This window comes from Protopterus annectens, chromosome 8.part1, assembly GCF_019279795.1.
Source record: "Protopterus annectens isolate FY-2018-M chromosome 8.part1, PAN1.0, whole genome shotgun sequence".
Lineage (NCBI taxonomy): Eukaryota > Metazoa > Chordata > Ceratodontiformes > Protopteridae > Protopterus > Protopterus annectens.
Genome location: NC_056742.1, coordinates 236,671,560 through 236,699,433, shown reverse-complemented (window position 1 = coordinate 236,699,433; position 27,874 = coordinate 236,671,560). Strand labels below are relative to the sequence as shown.

Sequence of the window (27,874 nt, the reverse complement as noted above, 5' to 3'; positions counted from 1 at the left end):
CACACACACACACACACAGAAACAACACACTTACTTTATCCTAGCTGCTCTACTCAGCTGTCCCCGTTTCATAGTTGAGACCACACACACACACACACACACACACACACACTCCTATACACACCTGCTCAGGCATTTACATGCACAAGTACACACATAAATCTAGTGCATCCATGATCTCTCTCTCTCTTTCGACTTTCCCCGGTTAGGGGTCGCCACAGCAGATCACCTTGTCCGCTCATGATCTCAGTGTCAATATTTTTCTTATACTGTAGAACACAAAAAAAAATACTAAAACCCACAATCAGGTGACCAGATTACCAGTAAATAAAAATAATTTTAGAAAAAGTTTGTTGTTTGTGATATAAGATCCTTGGAGGTGTTACTGGTAGTTTGATCTCCCCTGTCCATACCAATCACAGGCCATGAAAGGCAATGGTCATCCTACATGCACAGACATAAGTACACACACACACATACACACAGTAAACCTTCATGCAAATACAGCCATGGACCTAATCACACACACTGTCCTTATACCCATAAACACACAAACACACACACACACACACACACACACACACACACACACACACACACACACACACACACACACACACACACACACACACACACACTGGATCAACAGTCTGCTCAGAGTGAAGTTGCCTACTTGCCATCCTGAATTGTGCATCAGGATGCTGAACAGCCTCATTAGCTTAGGCTCTGTACACAGACACCACATTTACACGTAGCTTTGAAAATGTTCACTTCTTAGTAGTGCACACTGTTACACGTAGCTTTGAAAATGTTCACTTCTTTGTAGTGCACACTGTGCTACTGAGCAATAGTGGGGATCTATGAATTGGGACAGCCATGCTTACTGCATAAGGCCAATTGTGCACTTTGTGTACTGAGCAATGGGTCTATGAATCCCAGTGGACATCTGCAACTGGTCAGACTACAGGTGTGTGGCACTACCTAGAAGTCCTTCCTACTGAACACTACTCAGTGCACAATGCCATGTAATGACACTTTTGCTACACATATACAGTAAATACAAAAAATGTAAAGCTGCTTGTGAAATCTTACCTCATATGCACAAGAACAAGAAGCAATACATTTCACAATGCAGACTAATTATGGCACAGAGGAACATGGATATGCATGGAATAACAACAATTTTATTTTAACATCTTTCCACTGGATTTACTTTCCTGTGTTATAAAAAAAAAACAATAAAAATTTAAATGGGACAGTGCTGCCAATATAAGACATATGCATTTTATATCAAACACTAGCCAACATTTCCAAGTTACTTAGAAAGGACAGCTTTGGACTATAGAAGAAGGAAAATTCTAAGGATTCATATTACAAGACCAACAAACATAAAAAGCTATCAAACACACATACACAAAATTAGACTGCCACAAATACAGAAAAATTCAAAGTATTTTTCAGGGTGGCAAGCCTGCTTGCACAGTGCATACGCATGGCATTGTTCCCTAACACCCTTTGATTAGATATACTAGCACCGTATGTTCATAGGTTGGTACTAGGCTATCAGCCCTAGGGCCTATACAAGCCCAGCCAAAAAGTTGTCCTGGCTTTTGCCACCCAAGAAAATTATTTTCCTGTGCCACTGTTGAGCAGAGCCACATAAATGATCCCCGGGTTGAATTTCCTATTTCCCATCCAATCATCAAGATTTTTCTTGAAGAGTGCTAATGAGGAGCTTTGTTTGATATAGATAGGTAGTTTATTCCAGAGTATGGGAAGTCTCTGGGACAGGAATCTATCCCTCCGGCATGTTCTGTTTATTGTGGTGACAAGGTTTAGGTTGGAGGGATTGGGATTTCTTTAAGTGGAGCATGTCCAACAGCTCTGGGTTTGACATAGCTTTGTATGTTAGGCAGAGATCACCTCTGAGTAGGTGATGTGTGACGGAGTAAAGCTGGAGTTTTTTGAGATGGTCTACGTAGGGCATCTGTTTGAGGACAGTAATCCTCTTTGTGAGGTATTTCTGCAGCCTTTCCAGTTGTTGTAGACATCTTGTGAGGTACGTACCAAAAGAGGCGTTTTACTCTATAATGGGTCTAATGAGTGATGAACAGAGAGGAACAATGACCTCTTTTTTTCTGGATGAGAAACCTTTTGTGATGAGGTGTGCCACACAGAAGGATTTCCTGACTACTGTGGTGATGTGATTATCAAAGGAGAGACTGCTGTCCACCTGTGTTCCAAGGTCTCTTATCACACTTTCGGTGTTAAGTATACTACCGCCTATGTTATAGTTCATGGTAACAGAGTTTTTTTACCAAAGGGGATGACAATGCACTTTTTGGCACTGAGCTTGCGGCCATGGCTTTGACACCAGGCATCTGTCTCAGTGAGGCCCTTTTGTAGGATGTCCACATTGTTAGGAGTTTCAATTATGGCTCCTAGTTTGCAGTCATCTGCGAACTTTGTTAGCCAAAGACCATCTGTGTTAGCCTGTACTTCAGAGAAGTAGATACCAAACAGGAGAGGACCCATGACTGAAACCTGTGGTACTCCACTTGTCACTGGTCTGAAGTCGGATTTGGAGTCTGCTACTTTCACAGTGTGGGTTCTGTCAGTGAGCCAGTTGGCAACCCATCTTGTGACATAGGGATTTATACCTAGTTTAGTGAGTTTATCTATAATTCCAGAGTGGGGGATGGTGTCAAAAGCCTTGGCAAGATCTAGATAGGCTGTGTGAACCACCTTACCCTAGTCTACGGCTTTGGTGACTGCTTCAAAGAAGTCTATCAGGTTTAGGAGACATGATCTGCCTTTTACAAACCCGAACTGGGTGGGGTCCAGAGTTTGGAGATTACCAATGTCTTTGTTTATAAGTTCCATGATGATACATTCCATGGCATTACAGACCAGGCTCGTCATGTGCATGACATTGTCCTCTCACACACCACTGATTAGATGTACTAACACTGCATGTGCATGACATTGTCCCCTCACACCCCCCAGTTAGACATACTAACACTGCATGTGCATGACATTGTCCCCTCACACCCCCCCTGATTTGGTATACTAACACAGCATATGCATGAAATTGTCCCCTCACCTCCCCGATTAGATGTACTAACATTGCATGTGCATGACATTGCCCCCTCACACACCCCTGATTAGATATACTAACACTGCATGTGCATGACATTGTCCCCTCACACCCCCCTGATTAGATGTACTAACACTGCATGTGCATGACACTGTCCCCTCACACCCCCCTGATTAGATATACTAACACTGCATGTGCATGACATTGTCCCTTCACTCCCCGATTAGATGTGCTAACACTGCATGTGCATGACATTGTCCCCTCACCCCCTCAATTAGCTATACTCACACTGCATGTACATGACACTGTCCCCTCACACCCCCCTGATTAGATATACTAACACTGCATGTGCATGACATTGTCCCCCACATCCCCCCAATTACATATACTAACACTGCAAGTGAATGACATTGTCCCTTCACTCCCCGATTAGATGTGCTAACACTGCATGTGCATGACATTGTCCCCTCACCCCAATTAGCTATACTCACACTGCATGTACATGACACTGTCCCCTCACACCCCCCTGATTAGATATACTAACACTGCATGTGCATGACACTGTCCCCATACACCCCCCAATTAGATATACTAACACTATATGTACATGACATTGTCCCCTCACCTCCCCTCCAATTAGGTATACTCACACTGCATGTACATGACACTGTCCCATCATACCTCCCTGGTTAGATATACTAATACTGCATGTGCATGACAATGTCCCCTCACACCCCCTCCTGATTAGATATACTAACACTGCATGTGCATGACATTGTCCCCTCACACCTCCCTGATTATATATACAAACACTGCATGTGCATGACACTGTCCCCATACACCCCCCGATTAGATATACTAACACTGCATGTACATGACATTGTCCCCTCACCTCCCCTCCAATTAGGTATACTCACACTGCATTGTTCGTGACACTGTCCACTCATACCCCCCGGTTAGATATACTAACACTGCATGTGCATGACAATGTCCCCTCACACCCCTTCCTGATTAGATATACTAACACTGCATGTGAATGACATTGTCCTTTCACACCCCCCTGATTATATACACTAACACTGCATGTGCATGACATTGTCCCTTCACCCCCCTGATTAGATGTACTAACACTGCATGTACATGACACTGTCCCCTCACACACCCCTGATTAGATATACTAACTCCACAGTTGAACAACAGCAGGGAAAGAGTAAACTCTGTACAAGACAGAATGCGCCCTCATATTCCCATCTAAAACACTTCACTGCTCTAAATGACAAACCAAACTGCATTTGCATTTTCAAACTCTTAAGACTTTCTATCAACCAGAAACATTAAAAAAAGGGAAAATACATACACAAAATAATAATTAAAAAAAAAAATACAACTAAAACTGAAAACCAACCCCAGGCAAGATCACAGCATTCTTCTCTGAAAATGCATCATGATAGTCCATCCAGATTTGCTTAAAGTAGTTTCTACAAAACAGAACTAGAGAAAAAACACATAATCTGGAAATGAATTAATGAAGGGGAGAAACAGCTGAAGTATATGATCTATAACTGACATTTAGTTTTTAAAGCAAATCTTTCAATAACAGCAAACTGGAATGTACTAAGGAATATGTAAAACACAATTCCAGGGATGCATTCTCTACTGATATATTTTAGAGAGGCATTATTTGAGTCTCATACTGAGTTGTGAACAAAAAATATCTGTTTCTCCCAAGGAGAAAAGTGTTTATTATACACGAATGTTGATAAAGTGTTAGCACTTAAGCTTCACTGTTCATTAACTTACAGAAAATCACCATGACTTGATTAGTTACTAATTTTAAGACTAGTTTTATTGACAACAAAAAACGCATTTAATGCATCAGCCTTATTCCTTTAAGGCAAATGTAAAACATGAAATGAAATTCACAACACAGACCAATTATGAGACAATGGGCACAGGCATGTGCTTGGAATGACAATTTTATTTTCACACCTTCACTCTGCAGTTGCTTTCCAGTGATATAAGGCGAGTGTTAAAAATAACTTGGACAGTGCTATTTATATCAGCCTATAGCATTTTTATTCCAAAGCAGAAACATGATTTAAATGAGTAACTGATATAATTAAAAGCTGTAAGATACAGGTACTAGGAGTATTTTTTGGCAAAAACATATTCTAAAGTTGATCCTAAAAGAATGACAGTGTTGCCATTAAAAAGACGCAATCTTCAGATGGATCCCTTTGGGCATGGATGCAACATTAATGGTTGCTAAATGCCTCTGGGGCTGTACTGATTGCCTGAGAATGTATGTCTCTACTCTGGTAAACAGATGATATTACCATCGTTGTATCAGTTCCTGTGATGGTTAAGTATGTCAAAATGAATTCACAATGTGGAAATAGCACAAAGTAATATTACCACTATCAAAAGTACTTACCCCTCCAGCTTTTGCTGCTCCATTGTAAGCTCTGGAAACTGCAACTATTGATATAGCAAAGTATACAATTGCAGCACTGACACAACGTAGGAAATCCTGTCATAAAACACAAAACAAAAAGTATCTAATGTCCTTCTAACAATATCTTATTTGCTGCAGTACTGGGGTGCAGAGTCAGCAGGGTTTCCACTGTCCAGTTACATTTTAAATACTGATCATCGTTATTTCATTTTAACAGGGTACTCATAAAATATTGACTTACAGACAAAGGTTACAATGAGTAGGAACATGGTAGAACTCTCACATTTTTGGACATATTCTTACTGTATACTCTTGGAAAGTTTAATGTAACAGAGTAGAATATTTTTTTCTAAATGAAGAAGAAACATTAGTCAGTTTTGCAATGTAAACATTAGCTATAAAACTGCTTGGCTTTATATGCAACTTAGGAGTATATCACAACTCAATATCCTGTGTTTTTGAAGTATATAGACTACACATTATGGCTAGATGAACAGTACCTGTGGTCAGCTATAAAGCTACTGTTTTGAGACACAATTTAATGTAGTCCTTACAGTTCTACCTTTAATGCAGAATGTAAATTCAACTAAGTACATTAAAAATAGGTGAAAGGTATGGAAAAGGCACAGTTAATACAAATGGTTAATGCAGATCATCTTAAACTAAAAGAAAACAAAAAAAAAATAAACAGCAAAATAGCAGAATACAGGAAAAGTGAGTTTCAAGTACCTCCCTGGAACTTTATTAATGCTAATGAAAAACAAGTGGAACAGCTAAGATACTAAGGAACTTATTCCCTATGGTTAGTTATTCAGAGACCTACAGACTCAAATTCATTTGGTCAAGTCTAGCTGACCACAATGGAAATTAATTTTTTTTTTTTTATGTGCAATGTTTCATAATCTTTTCCCCCATTCAGCAGTGACCCTCTCTAGCATAACTGACTGAGGCTGCAAAACCTTACAGAACGTTATAACAGAATATTGCTAAAATTTAATTTGGTCATCTACCCCATACTTTGTCTTTGTTATTAGTAAGCCCAGGAAAAATGACTGCATACTCTCTCTCTCTCTCTGTGCTACTTTATCATGGCCCTTAAAAGGATTTCTAATAATATGACATAAGACACAGGGATATCTCTGACATAAAGCTGGGTACCCTGGACCCTGTGGATGGGAAACCATCAACATCGTTTGTCCTCTGTTATCATAAGACCTTACCACACTTTTACTTCTTAATTTTCTCAATTATTTTTTTTCCTTTATGGCTTTAAAACTGTAAATACATAAAGTTAAAAACAGCTAAGGTGCAGGAACTGATCTGTACACCAAAAACTTCAGGAAGATAAACAGCTAACCATCCTGGAGATACCTCTACTCTTCTGGAAGAACAAAGGGAAAATGAAAACTTTCATTTGTGTATTACAACAGTATAGTACTACTAAATACAGGGAAAGTTACACAAAAATAATTAATAATTAACATTACTACATGCTCTCCTCTCATAAACAGGGAGAGTCCTGGCAAGGTATCCAAAAAAAAATATATCCTTTACCCATTCCACTGAAGTATCAAATCAGGCAGGAGAAAATATGTAAACAAAGGTGGTCTAAATACTCAGAGATGGGAGAGTGAGATGCAGATATACACAGTGATTTGCAACAGAGGAGGACTGTAAATTAGTAAATAATTGATTCAGTAGTTACATAAATACTAAAATAATGGAGCTAAAACAATATGCCTTAAACTACATCTTCAAAAGTGCACCAGTTATAAGCCAGGATTAAAAGATTCAAAGTCTATAGATACAAATATTTTTTTTTTATGTAAATGAAGATGAATTCCAAGAATTCACATCAGAGGAAGGAGTACAAAAAATGAAAAGACACAGCTGTCAAACCCAAAAAGTTATACTGCCTCAAGTTCAGAAACAAGCTCCCCATGCACAACCCATATGAGTAATTTTGTCCCCCGACAGATAAGACAGGATCAACATATCCCTGACAAGCCTCTTCTTGTTGCCACTTCTTTATTTGCATCTGACAAAAGAGTGTTGTTTTAAAACACATTCAGGAAAACGTACACAGCCAGATTCAATAAAGCCTATATGGTCTGTTTACACCATGTACTTGTTGCACCACGATGCTCACATGGTAGCGCACTGTTTTGGATTCAATAAGCTTTACACAGTGTGTAGAACCATGCACAGCTGTGTAAACAAGGTAAAAACCACAGCATACAGCATAACCAACTGAACTGTATTCTAATCAACCAATCCAAGATGGAGGAGCTATTCAACAAGCTAGAAAGCAAATGTGTAGACTCAGTGCTGGTTTTCTCTGCAAATTTTAAAACCTATTGGAATACAGCTACAGAATGAAATCTATACAGAAACAATGCTAGGGGCCACTGTTGCTTTAATTCATGTGTATGTGCAACAGGCTGAAGTCTATGTTGTTGCTGCTAATAGACCAATGCCAAGAACGAGAAGACTTTTCAGACCCTGGGTAAGTTATCACAACCTACATGATGTGGAAACTGTACAGCGCTACAGGTTGGACAGAGACACACTACAGGAAAGTACAGTTGTGTACACCTACCATAAATGTATATGTTCGAGTGTCTTCACTGTTGCAGTCATGACTGTAGGGTTCTCCCCTGCCGGCAGGCAGCCCTCGGTCGGCCAGAATCCCAAAGTTTGGGTCCGGCATTGGCTGTTCAACCATGCTCCCTGACGTCAGAGCACCAGGAGTACAAAGCTGACAACCGACGCCATCTTCTCCAGTTTTTCTTGCCCCAGATGTCAGGAGTCCCAAAATGAAAAAGGTCCCATTACCTTTGCAAATACACCTCAGAAGAATGGTGAGAAAAGGAAATACACAAAAGTAAAAATAAGAGGGGACAGGAGGGAGGGAAACCCAGACTGCAACAATGAAGACACTCGAACATCTACATTTATGGTAGGTGTGCACAACTGTACTATGTTCATCGTGTTTCACTGTTGCAGTCATGACTGTAGGGTAGAATCCCAAAGCTGAAAGAAAGGGAGGTTGTCATAAAGAGGAAGGGGCGGCTAAAAGGCCCTGCAAGACTGCAGAGGCAAAGCCTGCCCTAGACTTAGAGTACAGAGGTAGATTGTAGTGTTTAGAAAAAGTATGCACTGAACTCCAAGTTGCAGCTTCCAAAATGTCCTTGGTAGGAACTCCCCTGAGGAAGGCCGCAGAAGTGGCAGCAGCTCTGGTGGAATGAGTCCGTATACTCCCTGAGATTTGCTTTCCATGGTGAGGATAACAAAATCTGATACCATGAGAAATCCATTTAGAAATGGTCTGTTTTGAAATGGCTTTACCTTGGGAACTTGAAGCATAAGAAACAAACAATTGTTCTGATTTTCTGATGTCCTTGGTTCTGTTCAGGTAAAAACATAGTTGTCTGTGTACATCCAAGGAATGTAAGATCCTTTCCCCTTTATTTTGAGGAGTGAGGAAAAAGGTTGGCAAGTGGATAGTTTGACTTAAAGCCACTTTGGAAACCACATTAGGCATGAAGGTAGGATTAGTCCTCAAAGATACCCTGTCTTGATGAAAAATGATATAATGTTCCACAGCCATAAGAGCTTGTAACTCTGAAACTCTCCTGGCAGAAGTTAGGGCTAACATGATAGCTGTCTTCCAAGTGTCAGAAGAGGCAGCAGGCTCAAAAGGAGGCAAGGTTAGTTTTTCCAAAACATAGTTGAGATCCCAAGCAGGAATGGGAGGAGATCTAGGAGGTCTTAAGTTCTTAGCTCCTCTGAGAAACTGTCTCATGAGCTGGTGGGAAAATATGGGAGGGTCTGTATTATAATGAGCAGAAATAGCAGAGGCATGAATCTTAATGGAAGAGAAAGAGAGACCCTTATGTAAGAGATCTGTCAAGTAAAGTAAAATTAAAGTAATGTTAGGAAGAAGAGGATCAGAATCCTGAGCCTGCATCCAGGAACAAAATCTTTTCCATTTTCCTGCATAAGATTTTCTAGTGCTAGGACGTCTGGCTTCTAAAATGACATCCATAACCTGCTTGGGCAGTAAAGAAGAAATCAAAGGCCCTGGATTAACCAGGCCGCCAGGCTGAGAGTTCTGACATGAGAGTGTAGAACCTGACCCTGATGTTGGGACAGAAGGTTTGGAGACTGAGGTAAAACCCAAGGGGGCTCCAGGCATAGGTTTTTTAGAGTTGGATACCAAAACTGCCGAGGCCAATTTGGAGCCAGCAAGATTATCATCTTGGGCTTGTCCTGTTTTATCTTCAATAAAACCCGTGGAAGAAGAGGAAGAGGTGGAAAGGCATATCCCGAGAGGTTCCTCCAACTGAATGACAGGGCGTCCACTTTCCAAGCTTCTCTGTGGAAAGTCCTGGTGCAAAAATTCTGTAGTTGATGATTGAGATGGGATGCAAAGAGGTTTATGTGAGGACATCCCCAAACTGCTGTTATCATCCTGAAAATTTTGGTGTCCAGCATCCACTCGTGTGGATCCGAAAGGTTTCTGCTCAGACTGTCTGCCAGGAAGTTTAGTTTCCCTGGTAGAAACTGAGCTTGAAGATCCAGATTGCAAGCTAGAGCTGTGTTCCATAGATCCATGGCTAGTCTGCAAAGGGGGTAGGAATGAGATCCCCCTTGCTTGTTTATGTACCACATAACTGTGGTGTTGCCTGTCCGTATTAGCAGTTGTCCTGGTTGTAAAAGATTCCTGAAGGCCAATAGAGCTTTCTGAACAGCTAACATTACCTTTAAATTGATATGCCGGTGCTTCTGATCCTTTGTCCAAAGGCCCTGCAAACAATTGCCCTGAAAATGGGCTCCCCAAGCATAATCCGAGGCGTCCATGGTTAGAATCTGAGTGGCAGGAGGCAGACGGAAGGGTTTCCCTTTGTTTAGAGCACATGCCCTGGACCACCAAAGAAATTCCTTTTGAAGGCAAGGAAGGACAGAGATCAGTATGTCTAAACTGTGGCAATGCTGAGACCATACACTTTTTAGGTACCACTGTATTTTCCTCATGTGTAGTCTTGCATATGGTACGAGAAGGATGGAGGAGGCCATGTAACCCAAAGCCTGCAGGAATTTCCTTGCAGATAGTTGAGTTAGAGTTGCCAAGGTTCTGAAAGTTGAAGCCAGCTGTAATTGTTTTTCGGATGTCAGAAATGCCATCTGGGTTGTGGTGTTTAGAAGTGCACCCAGAAAAGTTATCTGTTGTGATGGTGTCAAATTTGACTTTTTTATGTTTACAGAGAATCCCAGGAACTTGAGGAGGTTCTATACAAATTCTAGATGCTGGAGTAAGACATCCTTGCTGTCTGCCTGAATTAGACAGTCATCCAGATAAGGGTAAATTTGAATTCCCTTGAGTCTGCAGTAAGCTACTACTGGAGCCAGGCATTTGGTGAAGACCCTGGGCGCAGCAGACAATCCAAAGGGCAGCACAGAGAATTGAAAGTGCCTCGATCCGGCCTTGAACCTGAGGTATTTTCTGCAATCCTGCCTGAGGGGAATGTGTAAATATGCCTCCTTTAAATCCAAAGTTACCATCCATGCATCTTTGGACAGCATTGGAAGTAGCTGCTGTAGAGTAAGCATCTTGAATTTTGGAATCTCTAGAAAGGTGTTCAAGACCGACAGATCCAGAATGGGTCTCCATGAGTTTTGCTTCCTTGGGACTAGAAAGAGCCTTGAGTAAAAACCTTTTCCCATCTCTGAAAGAGGAACCAGTTCTATGGCATTCATAGCCAAAAGAGCTTCCACCTGGTTTAAGGCCTCCGTCCATTGATGTTTTGGAAGGTCTGGCCATCCGCTTGGCCTTGGCAAGGTATGAAAATGGAATTTGTAACCTCTTAAAACCACATCCAAAACCCATTTGTCTTGGGTTATTTGAGTCCAATTTTGATAAAAAAAAGAGAGTTTTCCTCTGAGAGGGGCTTCCAGGCAAGAAGTTCCTGTAGCCCAACAGAGGCAGTCATTGAGTTTGTTTCCTTTGAGATTGTGATCTGTCCTCTCCTCCCCTAGGGGTGGAGGCAGTCCACTGTCTTGGTCTATAAGCAGCTTGTGTTTGAGGCCTCCCTCTGGAGCATCTATATCTACCCCTCTGAGGCCTGTCTGAAGTGGGAAAGGACCAATTTTTTGAAGGCCAATTCCTGCTAAATCTAGGTGGCTGTACTTGTAAGAAATCTTTAACTGTTTGCATGGATTTCGCCTTATCCTCCATCTTTTTAATCACCTCTTCAGCTTTTGATCCAAACAAAACATTATGCTGAACAGAAGCATCCAATAATTTAGCCTTTACTTGTTCAGGTAAATTTTGTTCCTTTAGCCATGCATGCCTTCTAATGACTGTGCCAGAGGCCGCAGCCCTACAAGAAGCCTCCAAGGCATCAAATCCATATGAAACTGACAGTTTAAAGCCCTAATGAAGTAGCAGAAGCGTACACCTTTTTGCCCCATCTTTCTAAGGATCGAGAATCCTTTTCAGTAGGAATGGGATTTTTGGCAGAAGCGGCCTTAACTCCCTTAGGACCCTGAGAAATGGTTTCAGGGTCAGCAGAAGGGTTCTTGTATAAAAACTGATGGGAATCAGGAACCCTGTAAACAGGAGCAGGAGGAAAAGAGTCAGGGGTTAAGTTAGCCTCTGAAAAGGCATCATCCACAATATCCAAAACAGGAGGAATAGCCAGGGGTCTATGTTGGGGAAGAAGAAGAAAATCCCTCAGTCTTTTCTTGGATTCCGAATACTCTTCCTTCCCAGTGGAAATGTTCCCTCATTTCATGCAAAGTTTCCCCAAAAGAGATATCCTCAGGGGGAGAAGCTGAAGGAATGGATTCTTCAGTATCAGAATCCTCATAAGGAGGGAAAGAATATTCCTGATCAGAAGAAGAAACTGAGGAAACAGAAGCCTGATCAGAGGAATCATAATAAACATCCTGCCTTGGCCTTTTGTCTGGAGGGGGATGTGAACCCCTAATCATAGTAAGTAAATCCTCCGCCATCTTGAGTAACTGTTTCTGTGACTTGGGAGCAGGTTCAGAAGAGGCCTGTGTTGAAGTCTTTGATTTAGAAGGAGTCTTTGCCTTTGTCTTTGTCTTTGCCTTTACTAGTAGCTGAGTAGGCCTGAAAACCTCTTCGGAAGCCGGTACCTGCACAGCGGCTCCGGTCCCATCCGAAGGAGCATTGTCCGAAGGTCCTGCAACAGAAATATTTAAAGGCCTGGTTGGCTCCTCATGAGAGTCCGTTTCGGCCATCGGTTCTGAAATGTCCGACAACAGGGGCTGAAAAAGCGCCTCACTGATGACGGCCGAACCTGAAGCTGGCTCCGCTTGTGCGCTATCATCAGATTTGGACCTCGGAGGCCTGTCTTTATCCTTGCGACGTTTGTGAACTCCGGTAGCCAGGACCGTATCCGACGACATTTTGTAGTTAAAGCGCCTACCCAAGTAATGAAAGATAAAATCGTAACTTCGCTTAATTGTACGTTGATTGAATCTAGCACAAAACCGACAACTAGCTACGTCGTGGTCAGGGCCTAAGCAAGGAATACAGTAAGAATGAAAATCCTTATGAGGTATTTGCTTCCCACATGAAATACAATTATTAACTTTTTCTGACATCGGAGTGGAGCAAGAAAAAAAAGTTTCCCCAACGGGGTACTTAGCTTTGAGTGGAGAAGAAAGTCTTCGGACCGAAGTATATCAGAAAAATTCGTCAGGAGTCTGCCGACTGGCACTTGCGAACTGCCATCACCGCACGGCAGGAAAGACTGGGGAAGATGGCGTCGGCTGTCAGCTTTGTACCCCTGGCGCTCTGACGTCAGGGAACATGGTTGAACAGCCGACGCCGGACCCAGACTTTGGGATTCTAGCCGACCGAGGGCTGCCTGCCGGCAGGGGAGAACCCTACAGTCATGACTGCAACCATGAAACACGATGAACATCTCTGCAATCTCTGCCATCTTCAACTAACAGCCAGGACAAACTGAGGGAAACCCATCCTAGTGGAAACAATTGTATGTGTAGCACTTAGAATTTTAGCTGCAGGTACCGTTCAGACTCAGAGACCAACAGGGAACATGCTGGGGGTGTCACAGGCATGAGCATCTAGGATCCTCCATCAATTCCTGAACGCTTTGCTCAAACATATACTTCCCCATTACTCCTGAGGATAGGGTCAGAAATATGCAGGAGTTCTACCCTGTAGCACACTACCCTGAAGTACTGGGTGCCATAGATTGCACACATATAGATATTAAGCCATCACCTGGGGAACAGGGAAGGCTCTGCATTAACAGAAAGGGCTTCCACTCTATTAACTGCCAAGTCATGTGTAATGCCAAGGGAATCACCTTGAATGTCTGCTGGCAACCCATGGAGTTACCACAACTCACATAGGTTCATATGTAGGTACTAGGCTATTGGCCCTAGGGCCTATATAAGCCTAGCCAAAGGTACCCTGGCTTTCGCCACCCAAGAAAATTATTTTCCTGTGCCACAGTCGAGCAGAGCCACAGAAGTGATCCCCAGGGTGAATTTCCCATCTCCCATCCAATCATCAAGATTTTTCTTGAAGAGTGCTAATGAGGAGCTTTGTTTGATATAGATATGTAGTTTGTTCCAGAGTATGGGAAGTCTCTGGGACAGGAATCTATCCCTCCAGCATGTTCTGTTTATTGTGTTGATGAGGTTTAGGTCCCTAGAGCGTGTAGCTCGTAGGGATTGGGATTTCTTTAAGAGGAGCATGTCTAAAAGCTCTGGGTTTGACATAGCTTTGTGTGTTAGGCACAGATCGCCTCTGAGTAGGCGATATGCAATGGAGTAAAGCTGCAGTTTTTTGAGACAGTCTGCATAGGGCATCTCTTTCAGGCTGGTAATCCTCTTTGTGAGGTATTTCTGTGGCCTTTCCAGTTGTTGTAGATGTCTTGTGAGGTACATACCAAAAGCGGCATTGTACTCTATAATGGGTCTAATGAGTGACGAGTAGAGGGGAACAATGACCTCTTTTTTCCTGGAGGAGAAACCTTTTGTGATGAGGTGTGCCACATAGAAGGATTTCCTGACTACTGTGGCGATGTGATTATCAAAGGAGGGACTACTGTCCACCTGTGTCCCAAGGTCTCATCACACTTTCGGTGTTAAGTAGACTACCACCTATGTGGTAGTTCATGGGTACTGAGTTTTTACCAAAAGGAATGACAATGCACTTTTTGGCATTGAGCTTGAGGCCATGGCTTTGACACTAGGCATCTGTCTCAGCAAGGCCCTTTTGTAGGATGTCCACATCTTTTGGAGTTTTGATTATGGCTCATAGTTTGCAGTCATCTGCGAACTTCATTAGCCAAAGACCTTCTGTGTTGGCCTGTACTTCAGTGAAGTAGATACCAAACAGGAGAGGACCCAAGACTGGATCCTGTGGTACTCCACTTCTCACTGGTCTGAAGCTGGATTTGGAGTCTGCTACTTTCACAGTGTGGGTTCTGTCAGTGAGCCAGTTGGCAACTCATCTTGTGACATAGGGATTTATATCTAGTTTAGTGAGTTTATCTATAATTCCATAGTGGGGGATGGTGTCAAAAGCCTTGGCGAGATCTAGATAGGCTGTGTGAACCACCTTACCCTCATCTACGGCTTTGGTGACTGCTTCAAAGAAGTCCATCAGGTTTAGGAGACATGATCTGCCTTTTACTGGCAGATCTGCCTTTTACATTTCTGGCACATTTCCCAAATGTATCAGATGTTCACTGGGGAGATATCCCACTGGGTCATTTAATGGGGGGATGCAGGTTATGCTCTGAATCATAGCTGATGACACCCATCAGAAATGCACACACACCTGCTGAAGACGCCATAATAAGGCACATGCTCAAACCAGAAATATCACAGAGTGTGTGTTTGGGATGCTGAAGTCGTGGTTCCCATGCCTAGATACATGTGGGGAAGACCTGCAGTACAATACATGGACATGTACTGAAATATTCACAGTATGTGTCACGCTACACAACATCATACTGAGAAAACAGCTTCAGCAGGATCAACAAGGGGAAGAGGCACACATCCCACCACCAATGGCAAGGTCATCACAGCCACATGCAGGTGAGAAGTCACGGGAGCAGCAGCATCTGTTGTGGGTGTAGGCAGACATAGGCGTGCTCAATATGTCCTTGTATTGGCTAAGAGACAATGCATAGCACACCCACTCATCATCTAATGGCCTAAAACCTTCCTCCTACGCACATACATATAGTAACAATGATGCCAAGCAAGACTCACAGCCTTTACCTACCTATGTACTGGCTGTGTACTGCTTGCATCAGAGTCAGCCCTGAACTAAAACAGTTGTAACTGCGTGATTTACAAGGCAAGTGTTGAACCTGCAGTGTACTGTGTAATAATATGAATGACTGGCATATCCTTGCATGCTGTTACGTGGCAGTGTAACCAAGTAAAAGGTGGGAGATTTGTACAGAAATGACCTTAACATGTGACAGCAGAGACTTGTTTGACTTACATGTGTTCATATTAAACAGCAGACCTTGGGCCTCAAAGATTCACGCAGTCATACCTCTGAAAAGTAGTGACTATCACTGCATGCCATCAGTTTACGACCATATGTTTGCAATGGAAAATCATTAAAGACAGAAATTAGAAAATAATGATACATATTTCAGTTTCAGACTTCACAAGCCTCACAAGATTATTAACAATAAAGATGGAAAAATTTTGATGCTGTCAGCTATCTAACTTTCTAAGACCAATATAAGTCAAAGGTATAATTATCAATTCAGCATCACAAATCCAGACCTACTAAGCACCATGTGTGTGTGTGTGAGTAAGAAAGAGAAGCAGGCAGAAATTCGGATAAGGCAACAAATATCACTTGCACAGGGTGTTGTGTGGGTGGAAAGGAAACTTAGGCTGACATAAAAGGTCGGTGAGTGCATGTGACTAACAAAGAGATGCAGGCAGAATTTCAAATAAAGCAACAAACAGCCAAGGAGACAAAATGAGTTTAAGCTTCACAGCTGAACCATGTAACTATTGTGTGCGTGTCTGTATGGATCCTCCAGGTGAAACTGGTGTATGAGTGTCTGCATGAAAACAGCAAGCTATGTGCTAGTTCTATGTCTTGGCATTTCTGATAGGTATGAGCTGTGCATGGTACATGTGGCAGTTCATCACTGTCATACCCGACCCCAAGAACTGGCTCTGCGAGGATTTGCAGTGGTACATCCATGCCCATGGTCAGATGCACTGCTGCTACCTGAACGTGACTGATGTCTGCTGGACGAGCTATCCTCACAAGGATGCCCAGGACCATGACCCCATGGCCTGCCATGTCTGGGTGTGGCAGCTCAACCACTGATAGAACAGTGGAAGTATTCCACTATGGGAGCATGATTGGGCATGGCCATGTTGGCTAACAGCAGATGATGTGGCTGACCTACGGCCATGAGGATGCCGTCCCCTTCCCAGCAGATGTTCCATCACTGACACTGCTCATTCCAACATGTCATTCATCTGATCCATTAAACTGGCAACACAGTGGAGATAGTCATGCATGTCAGCCTGTGCCACATCTACAACCCTAAGCATTTCTTTGGAGGACCTATGGAAACATGCCTGTGTCTCCATGATGACCCTAAACTTACGTTGAGTGGCTCAGGAAAAGACACCTCGATCAGTTGGAGGATGAACAGCAGACCTCCTCCAAGCAACCTTAACAACCCTCCTGCGTGGCACCTTGCCCACACTTTGGCTACGGCTAGAGTAAATAGGCACTGAAGCAGCAGTAAACACACTTTCCTGATCAATTGTCTCGCCCTCCACCTGTCCAACATCTTAGGGCTCACTGGAATGGGTAGGCGTAGGCCTACTGGCTGTGTCCAATGGAATTTCAGGTGATGGCTGTATGTCAACCTCTGTGTCAGATTCAACCTCGGCACTCCCTGACTGTACTTCTGTTTGGCTACCATCATCAACAGAGTCTGCTGATACTCTGACATCAGGTGGTAGAAGTCCCACACTTCCACTGTTAGGATCACCTGTGGTAATAAGCAACAAACACAAGAACAAAATAACAGTGGTGCCACTATTAGACAGTACAGCAATACACACAACAGTCCTGACATCAACATCACACAGTAAAATATTTCTTTGAGCAGCTCATCAGTATTGACATAAAAATGTTTGGCTTACCATGTGCGGATGATGGTATGCTCCCTATGCTGGATGGTCCTGGAAGAAGTTAAGCAAAAGGTAAGGACAACATTATCACAATTAACAGTAACACAGGGGGTAATACTTTTCCCCCTTTATATGTCCATCAACTATACTTTCAACAAGAACTTGGATGAGAAGTCCAACCTAAGTCCATGTGTAATCAATCAGAATGTGTTGTTAACGATAGCACTCTTCAATCCCCCCCCCCAAAAAAAGTTTTTGTGAAACAGAACTAACGTGTTGATTTAAATTGTTTTACTATGCAACAGTATTTAACAATTGAGAAACAAAAAAATACCTGGAAGCTCCTCCTGGGACATGCTTGCTGTCCCTGAAACAGTAGCACCAATGTCAAGGACATGCTGTTCTGCACTTTCCTGGGAGCTGTTTGCATCCGTGACAGTAGACAGGAACTCTCCATTAGCTGTTACTAGTGGCTCTGTAGCAGGCCCCCCCCCCCGGTATCTATCCAATCATGGGCCACTGCAGCTGCTCTCCTCTGTGCAGATGAGATCATGTTGGTGGCCCTGTGGCCCTGCAGTGTACCTGATCATATCTTCTGCTGTTTCCATCTACTGCATTGATGTCTGCAACTATCTGCTACCCGATTTGCATTCTACTCGACCTATCTTCACTTCCTCTCTCAAACAGAAAGGCACAATGTTGACTAAAAGCTTCCACAATGACCTGATTCTCAGTACCAGTAAAGGTTGGTCTTTGAGGATTGAGATGCCTGGGTGCCATAAATCCTAGGTGTCCTAAAAGACAACAGAAGGATAACACAGACAACTATCACATAACTACAAAATTACTGTTCCCAGATAAAACAGGAAAGGTAGCATTTCAGTATTACCCTCTGGAGAAACATAAAACATTCTAGAGATTTGAAATACGAACAGGCTCAATGCAAAAAAAGGAGAGCAACATATCCTTGTTTGTGCCAAAACAGAAATGCAGCTTTTCTCTCCCACCCCCAAAAGAACAAGCAAATAACACATTTTGCTAACAAGCCATCACTGAAATGCTGAATGTGCTAGCAAATTAACTGTCCCTGAAACATGTCTACAGAGTTAATACAGAACACTCCATTTTAAGTTATTGCCAATCATGTATAACTGTGAAATGTCCTGACATACATGCTCATGCCATCAGTATACTTCTAACTAATGCATATATGTATGTATGTATGGTTTGCTATCATTTACTTGAAGTGGACTCAGTCAAATCCACTTTGCGCAAAACCTGAAACTCAAATGTTGGCAATGTCAAACTCTGAAACTGCCAAAGTACAAATATTGCCTCTATCTCAACCCATGTTAATGCTCATTCCTAGGTTGAATTCGACATATATTCTGGCAATACTGGACTTCAGCAATGTGAGTTTTCGTGGATGTGAGTCGATGATACGACCATTCGACCAAGTCCACTTCAAGTAAATGACAGTAAACCTGTATGTGCGTGTGTATGTATATATATATATATATATATATATATATATATATATATATATATATATATATATATATATATATATATATATCAACTATTAAAGACATTTTTCTTAATTACATTTCAGCATATACAGTATTTAGCTGACAAAATGCAAGTATACCTTCTCAAGTACATTAATCTTCTGTGCCGATATAGCCGAATGTAATAGCTTCTCTTCTGTATTTTCCACATAAACTAGTCTCCTCACCTTCAGCTTCCCTAACTACACAGTTGCCTTTTTATGGTGTAAATTCAGGGCTGTCAGCACAGTGACAATGAAAATCAGGTGTGAACTCATTAGAATTGCTGAATCCCAAATACTTGGCTGCATGTATAAGGTGTAAACATTGTGCAGGCATTCCCTCAGTATTTGTTTTTAATGGATTGCAACTGTGTATGATTACTGGTAGGAAGAAGGAAAAAGTACAGTTGTGTACCTACCATAAATGTAGATGTTCGAGTGTATTCACTGTTGCAGTCACTACACTTGGGTTATCCTGCTGGCAGGCTACCAGCAGTCGGCCTGAATTCCAAAGTCCTGGTCTGGCGTCGGTTGCTGTCGCCTCTTCCCTGATGTCAGTGTGCCAGGGGTATATAAGATGCAGCCGACACCATTTTCTTCAGTTTTTCTTGCCCCAGATGTCAGGTGCCCCAAAGAAGTTAGGCAATACATATTGCTTATAAAAACATACAGTAAGAAATAAAACAATACCTTCATCTACAAGCAAATACACCACATAGGTTGTATAGGATAGAGAAGTATAGATAAGTCCCGGCAAAGAAAGGAGGATGGAGGGTGGGTAACCTGGACTGCAACAGTGAATACACTCGAACATCAACATTTATGGTAGGTACACAACTGTACTTTGTTCATCGTGTTTCACTGTTGCAGTCATTACACTTGGGTTGAATCCCAAAGCTGAGGTTGGGCGGCTGGGTCTAAATAGGATTAGGAGTGGCTATGAGACCCTGCAGAACTGCAGTGGCATAGCCTGCTCTGGATTTAGAGTAAAGAGGTAAGTGATAATGCTTGGTAAGCGTGTGTACTGAACTCCAAGTTGCAGCCTCCAAAATTTCCTTGGTTGGTACTCCTCTGAGAAAGGCTGCTGAAATGGCTCCTGCCCTGGTAGAATGCGGCCTAATATTCTTAGGCACTGACTTGCCATGCTGTGCATAGCAGAACCGAATACAGTGTCCTATCCATTTTGAAATAATCTGCTTTGAGATAGCCTTTCCTTGTGATCCTGCAGCATATGCTACAAACAGTTGCTCAGTTTTTCTGAAAGCGTTTGTTTTATCCAAGTAGAAGCATAGCTGCCTGTGTATGTCCAAAGAGTGCAGAAGTCTCTCTCCTTTATTCTGGGGATTTGGATAAAATGTTGGCAAATGAATGGTTTGGTTAAGAACCACACTGGATACTACCTTTAGCATAAATGTTGGGTTTGTCCTTAGTGAAACCCTGTCCGGATGAAAAATGATAAAAGGTTCCACTGCCATTAATGCCTGTAACTCTGAGACTCTTCTTGCTGAAGTTATTGCTAGGAGCTGAGCAGTTTTCCATGATAAGAATTTTATATCAGCAGTATTGGCTGGCTCAAAAGGAGGCAGTGTGAGCTTTTCTAAGACAAAGTTGAGGTCCCATGTAGGTATCGGTGCTCTCCTTGGGGGGTCTTATGTTTTTTGCCCCTCTGAGGTACTGTCTTAGCAGTGGATGACAGAAAATAGGAGGTTCCGTATTGTAATGAGCTGAAATGGCAGAGGCATGGATCTTAATTGATGAGAAGGATAGGCCTTTGTCCAGCATCTCAGTTAGGTATTGTAAAATCTGAGGAATATTTGGAACAAGTGGTTCAAGTCCTTGTGCCTGGTTCCAAGCACAGAATCTCTTACATTTTTCTGCATAAGATTTCCTGGTGCTGGGCCTCCTGGCTTCCAAAATGACATCCATACCTGCTTTAGAGATAGGTGTGTTCTGAGTGTCTATATTACCTGCCGTGCAGCCAGATTTAAGGTTCTGAGTTGGCTGTGCAGTATCTGATTGTTTTGTTGAGTCAGAAGATGAGGAATTTGAGGTAAAGTTCATGCTGGGCCTTGAGACAGGCTCTTTAGGATTGGGTACCAGTGCTGGTGTGGCCAGTCTGGGGCAATCAAAATCATTTTTGGCTTCTCTTGTCTGACTTTTAGGAGCACCTTGGGAAGGAGTGGCAGTGGTGGAAAGGCGTAAACTGTTAGGGTTTTCCAGCTGAATGACAGAGCATCCACTTTCCATGCTTGTGAGTGATAAGTCCTTATGTAGAATCTCTGTAGTTGGCAGTTGTGAGGGGAGGCAAAAAGATCCATGTCCGGACATCCCCATTTCCTTGTTATCATGCTGGAGACCTGTGGATTTAGTTTCCACTCGTGAGGGTCCATGAGGTTTCTGCTTAGTTCGTCTGCAGAGTATTTTTCTTTCCTGGCAGGAATTGTGCCTGCAGATTTACTTGATAGGTCAGTGCTGTGTTCCACAAAGTCATGGCTTGCCTGTAGAGGGGGTAGGAATGTGTGCCCCCTTGCTTGTTTATGTACCACATAACTATAGTATTGTCTGTCTTTAGTAATAGTTGTCCTGGATGTAGTAGATCCTTGAAGGCTGTCAGGGCATTCTGTACAGCTAGCATCTCTTTTTGATTGATGTGAAGATGCATTTGGTCCTCGGGCCACGTGCCCTGAATACATTTTCCTGCCATGTGTGCCCCCAGGCATAATCCAATGCATCTGTTGTTAGTGTCTCCCTGGCTGTGGGTAAAGTGAAAGGCTGTCCCTTGTTGTGGTGACAGGCCAGTGCCCACCATCGAAACTCCTGTTGCAGGCAGAGAATAAGAATTATTATTGTTTCCAGGCTGTGGCAATGTTGAGTCCAAACACATTTTAGATACCATTGTAGCTTCCTCATATGCAGTCTTGCATATGGAATTAGCAGGATGCAGGACGCCATGAAGCCCAAAGCCTGCAGAATTTTTCTTGCAGGTAGCTGGGTCTTTGTTGCCATCATTTGAAAGTAATGAGTCAGTTGCCTTTGCTTGTCTGGCATGAGATAAGCCATCTGGGCAGTTGTATTTAAGCTTGCACCCAAGAATATTATCTCTTGAGAGGGCACTAGTTTTGATTTCTTTTCGTTTACTATGTACCCTAGGCAAATTAGTAATCTTTTTACAAATGCCAGATGCTTTAGTAGAATGTCCTTGCTCTCTGCTTGAATAAGGCAGTCGTCCAAGTAGGGGTATATTTGAATTCCTTTTTGTCTGCAAAATGCAATTACTGGTGCCAGGCATTTTGTGAAGACCCTGGGTGCAGTAGATAAGCCAAAGGGAAGTGCAGAGAATTGGTAATGCACTGAGCCAGCTATGAATCGGAAATATCTTCTGCAAGACTGTCTGATTGGGACATGCAGGTATGCCAACTTGAGGTCCAAAGTAACTAGCCAAGCCTTCTTGCCCATCATGGGTAGAAGTTGCTGCTGTGTCAACATTGAATTTTGGAACATCCAGGAAAGTATTTAGAATTGACAGGTCCAGCATTAGTCTCCAGGCTTTGTCCTTTCTAGGTACCAAGAAAAGTCTTGAGTAAAAACCTTGCCCCTGTTCTTGCTGTGGTACTTTTTGAATAGCTCTCATGTCCATGAGAGCAGAAATTTGTTTTTGTGCCTCTGCCCACTGATTTTGTGGCAGGTCTGGCATAACTTTTGACCTTGGTAGGGTGTGAAAGTAGAACATGTAACCCTGAGAAACAATATTCAGTACCCATTTGTCCTTAGTGATCATGTGCCAATTTTGTGAGAAAAGTGCTAGTTTTCCCCCTAAGGGTGCTGCCAAAAGGTAAGTGCTTGGCATTTGTACAGGAAAGTCATTGGGACTGTTTCCTATAAGGTTGTGATTTGTCTTCTCCGCCTTTGGGGGTTAAAGCACCCCATTGTTTAGGTCTGTATGAGCCTTGGGGCTGAGATCTGCCTCTTGGGCGTCTGTATCTGCCTCTTTGTGGCCTGTCTGACACAGGAAAGGACCAATTTTTAGAAGGCCAGTTCCTGCTAAATCTAAGTGGCTGAACCAGTAAGAAATCCTTTACTGTCTGCATTGATTTTGCTGTATCCTCCATTTTTTTTAACACCTCTTCTGCCTTAACACCAAACAAAGTATGATGCTGTAATTGAGCATCCAATAATTTTGGTTTAACATGATCAGGTAAACTTTGTTCTTTTAACCAAGCATGCCTTCGAATGACAGAACCTGTAACTGCAACTCTGCAGGAAGCCTCTAAAGAATCAAAACCACATTGCAAAGTGTGCTTTCCCACTTGTTCAGCTGCATGTAATAAATCCTGCATTTCCTTATTGTCAGGACATTCTGAGCTTGTAAGCATTTTCTGTTTTAGCAAAGAGATTAGGTATTGTTGATATTTAAGCATGTGACTCTGGCAGTTTAAAGCCCTTACAGCTAAAGTAGCAGAAGTGTAAACTTTTTTCCCCCCATCGATGGTTTTGGACATCGGATGCCTGTCCTTATCCTTGTTGAAAATCCTGTATTTTATTTGATCTTTGTATAAAAAACATCTGTTCTGTGCCATATCCTGTTTTTTAAGTGTAAGGGAAAATGTCCATTCAGCAGATTCTCCTTTCCAAGCCATGTCATCATTTAGTATGACTGCTTCACATATTACTTAAAAACTGTTGTTTCTTTAAGCAAGCCCTTTTCTTTTTTCATATATTTAATAATTAATTTCAGACAGATATATATTAATACTTGTCTTGCTTTTGTGAATTCCGCCAGTTGTTCCAACGGCATTGTATAATTGAACCTTCGGCCAAAGTAATGCAAAGCAAAATCAAACCAACGTTTAATAGTGCGTTTGTTAAATCTAGCACAAAACCGACAACTAGTGACGTCGTGGTCAGGCCCTAGGCATGGAATACAGTAAGAATGAAAATCCTTATGAGGTATTTGCTTCCCACAAGAAATACAATTATTAACTTTTACTGACATCGGTCTGAGGCAAGAAAAAGTTTCCCCAACGGGGTACTTAGCTTTATTGAAGACTTCATTTCTGAAATTCAAATTCGAAAATCTCAGGAGTCGGCCGACTGGCACTTGCGAACTGCTTTTGCTTCGGTCACTGCACGGCAAGAAAGACTAAAGAAAATGGCGTTGGCTGCATCTTATATACCATTGGCGCACTGACGTCAGGGAAGAGGTGACAGCAACTGACGCCGGACCAGGACTTTGGAATTCAGGCCGGCTGCGGGTAGCCTGCCAGCAGGATAACCCAAGTGTAATGACTGCAACAGTGAAACACGATGAACATCACAAGAGCAATGCAGACTGACCTACATCCAGTGGGGATGTCAGGTTAGACTTACAAAATGTTAGATGTAATTTTCTCAAGTTTGGAAATGTAAGTAAACAGCACACAATTCACGGGTTCTGTTTAATATCTAACCTGTCCTTCAGTTGTTAGCAACTGCATGCTATATTACTGCCATTTAATATCCTCACACATTTTTAAGGACAACAATATAGAATGGCTTACAGACTGCATGTCTCAGATTATTCTTCAGATAAGAGAACAATGAGCAACAAACACAGAGAGGCAAGACAGAGCTGCATATTTGCAAACAATACTCATAAATGGTTGTGTGATCATGCAGTGCACTACATCCAAAATTACTAAAGGTAGAAATAGCTGTTATATGGTTTCATAGTACTGTAGATGATGCTGCAGTTGGTTGTATGCAGAATGATTTCATTTCCATGCTGCAAAGGTGTTTGTGTGGCAAAGAAGACTAAAGCACCCTTACTGTGTTATGACGATTCACTGGAGTGAGAGTTCAAATCCAGACCTATGTAGAAATATTTCATGTGTACTAACGTTTTGTTGTGTGTATGTCATAGATTGATTTTCCTCATTTCAACAGCTTTTCCTTTTTTGTTGTTGTTTTTATTCATTTATTTATTGGGGGGCATTGCTTGTGTGATGCGTGGCTTAGCGCAAACAAGGGAAACGGAGAAAAATCAATGTCAGGTTTGGCTTTACTTATCTCGTTTGCACGAAGGGTGGCAGTGCTCAAACGTGGACTAGTGGCCCACCCAGGAAATGGACAGAACACCTGCAAACAGAGCATCTGTAAAAGAGCAAAGGACAAAAGCAATACATTATTACAATTTCTGTTTTCCATCACGTAACTTTGCTTAGCGGCATTGTGTGGTGGTTAGCAAGGTTCCTCAACAGCTGCAGCCATTGAACACCTGCAGATAGGACTCAGACAGCAAATAATTTAAACCAGACACATTCAGTTAATTCTGTTGGGCACACTGTGCCAACATGCTAAGCGGTGTTGCGTGGTGGTTAATACAGAAAACGTAAGAATGATTAGGAAATTAGAAAATGTCATGTAACTAGTCCTGTGGCAGCAGATGTAGGTGTAGGGCTGGAGTACAGTGTGTGCAACCTATTTTTACTGTTGTGACAATGAAGTTTATAGCAATGAACTGAAAAATAGAGAAGTGTTATTTCAACATTCTTGTGGCAACTGCTGTAAGTGCAGGACTGCCATACACATGGCCCTGGGTACTAATACAGGATGCTCCATACTTTTTTACTGTTGTTCCACTTCCCATTATATTCACTGTCACCTGTAACACTTTAGATAGTGGAGCTGATATGAATCATATGTATAATAGATGAGACACAATTACTGTGTTTTCAGTTGTATGACTGAGGATATACTGTCTACTATATTTCTGTAAGTATAATTCTGCTATCTGGGCTTGCATGACCTTCACAATTACATAAGATGCATACACAACTGGATCGATATCCAATAACCTTGTCAGGTCACGCACATACATGTGCAATCACCTGTATTTATGTATGATTCCTGATTATGTCTGAGCAGCACTTCTTCTATGGCAAAGATGAAAAATCAACACTTTGGAAGAAAATGTTTTGTCCCTTATGCTTACATTTGCATCCCACAATGTAAAAATAAAATTTCTCATTGTATAACAGCAAAAACAAATGTGTCAGGTCATTACATTTATGCCCCAGTCCATGTCTGCAAACTTAACTCTCCTACCAGTTACCCTCTAATTTCCAATATATATTTCCAGGATACATCACTAGACACCCCTCAAACTAAGGACAAGTGTTGGATTAACCTTCCAGTTTCAATTATTTAATTCCTTTCTGCTTGGCATTGCTGAGCTCCATCATTCACCTCATTGAAAGAGGTCAAATATCAATAGAGTTGTGTTTGCCATCACATATGGTTCAAGACAAAATATATGAGTTAACATTGCACAAATATAGTTGGCATTGTTGCTTCTGTTTGTGCACTACCAGTAAACACAATAACTGGAATTGGCGGGAAAGCATCAGTTTTCATTACTCTAGTTTGGCTGGTAGACATGGCTGGCATTGGAGAGGAAAGTGCCCTCAATTATTGGTTGAACGAATTTGAGACTGCGGACAGCCCACAGCTGTGTAAGTATGACAATAAGAGAGTACTTGTAAGACTTAGAAAGCTAAATATAGGCAAGACTGGTATGCTTAATGCTCCTCTGTTCTCTCCCCAGCTGCCACCAAATGTTAGTTCAATAGGCAGGCTCATGTTGCTGGAATGGAGAGACTGAGGGAAGCAAGTGGTATGTATGCAGCATAACAGAAGTGTTATTGCAGCTTTAAAAGTTAAAGATAGTTTTTTTTTTTTTTTATCCAGTCGTATCAAACTGAGAATGCATATCCCAACTGAAAAAGCAAGTGTGCATGCATTACTCTGTAGCACAAACTAATTGTAGGAGTCAAGTATTAGACTGTAGTCAGAGACTGTGGGTTCAAATACCACAAATCACAACTATACAATAATATTTACATTAAATTGAAAACTCTATACCACTGGCACAAATGTCCTGCTGTTAACTGTAATCTGTATAAGTGGAACACTCATATATGCAATATATGCACATTTTAAGGATTACTTTCAGCAATCTGTAATATAGTGTGTATCTGTTAGGATATGTACTTAAATGTAATACTTAAGACTTGTATCATTGTGTTACTGCGCTGTACGTCACATTTGATGGTACTATTTTTTTCTCTTTTTTTTTCTTACCCCAACCCTTATCTCTCTTTTTTATTTTCTATTATGTATCATGAAAATGTCTCCATGACATCCATGTGTACCACATCACTAAATGCTACACAGCACAATGATGTAGGCCAGCCCCAGTGGATCAGCCTGTCTCCACTCCACTGGCTCCAGCACCAATGCCCAGCATATCTGGGAGCCAACCTAGCAGCACTGCCTCTGCTGCCCCTGCATTAACTACATCCTTAGGTAGTACTGCCCTGGAAACTGGTACAGTGCTACCCTTCGGAAGTAGTGGCGGAGGTAGTGATTTCAGGACCTGCTGGGAGATGTCAGGGTTGGTGCATAAGGTCATGCACTGCACTATAGGTGTAAACCTGCGCTGAATGGAGAGGCTGCTCTCCTTCATGGTCAGTAGGAGGAGAAGATGTCAAGCACTCCACCCACAGTGGAGTAAGAGGACAGTGATGACAGTAAC

At 42.1% G+C, this 27,874-nt stretch overlaps 1 protein-coding gene across 2 annotated transcripts in view; it reads right to left on the bottom strand.

Moving 5' to 3' along the window:
• Window positions 1-27,874, bottom strand: part of LOC122810283 (CKLF-like MARVEL transmembrane domain-containing protein 3) — a 440,804-nt gene that overhangs the window by 58,175 nt on the left and 354,755 nt on the right. Inside the window, exon 3 of one of the 2 annotated variants that reach the window (XM_044081828.1) lies at window positions 5,532-5,627. The exons of the other annotated variant lie outside the window; for it this stretch is intronic. Within the exon in view, the coding sequence (XP_043937763.1) occupies window positions 5,532-5,627 (96 nt within the window). The remainder of the gene's footprint in view (window positions 1-5,531; window positions 5,628-27,874) is intronic. 2 annotated transcript variants of the gene reach the window in all.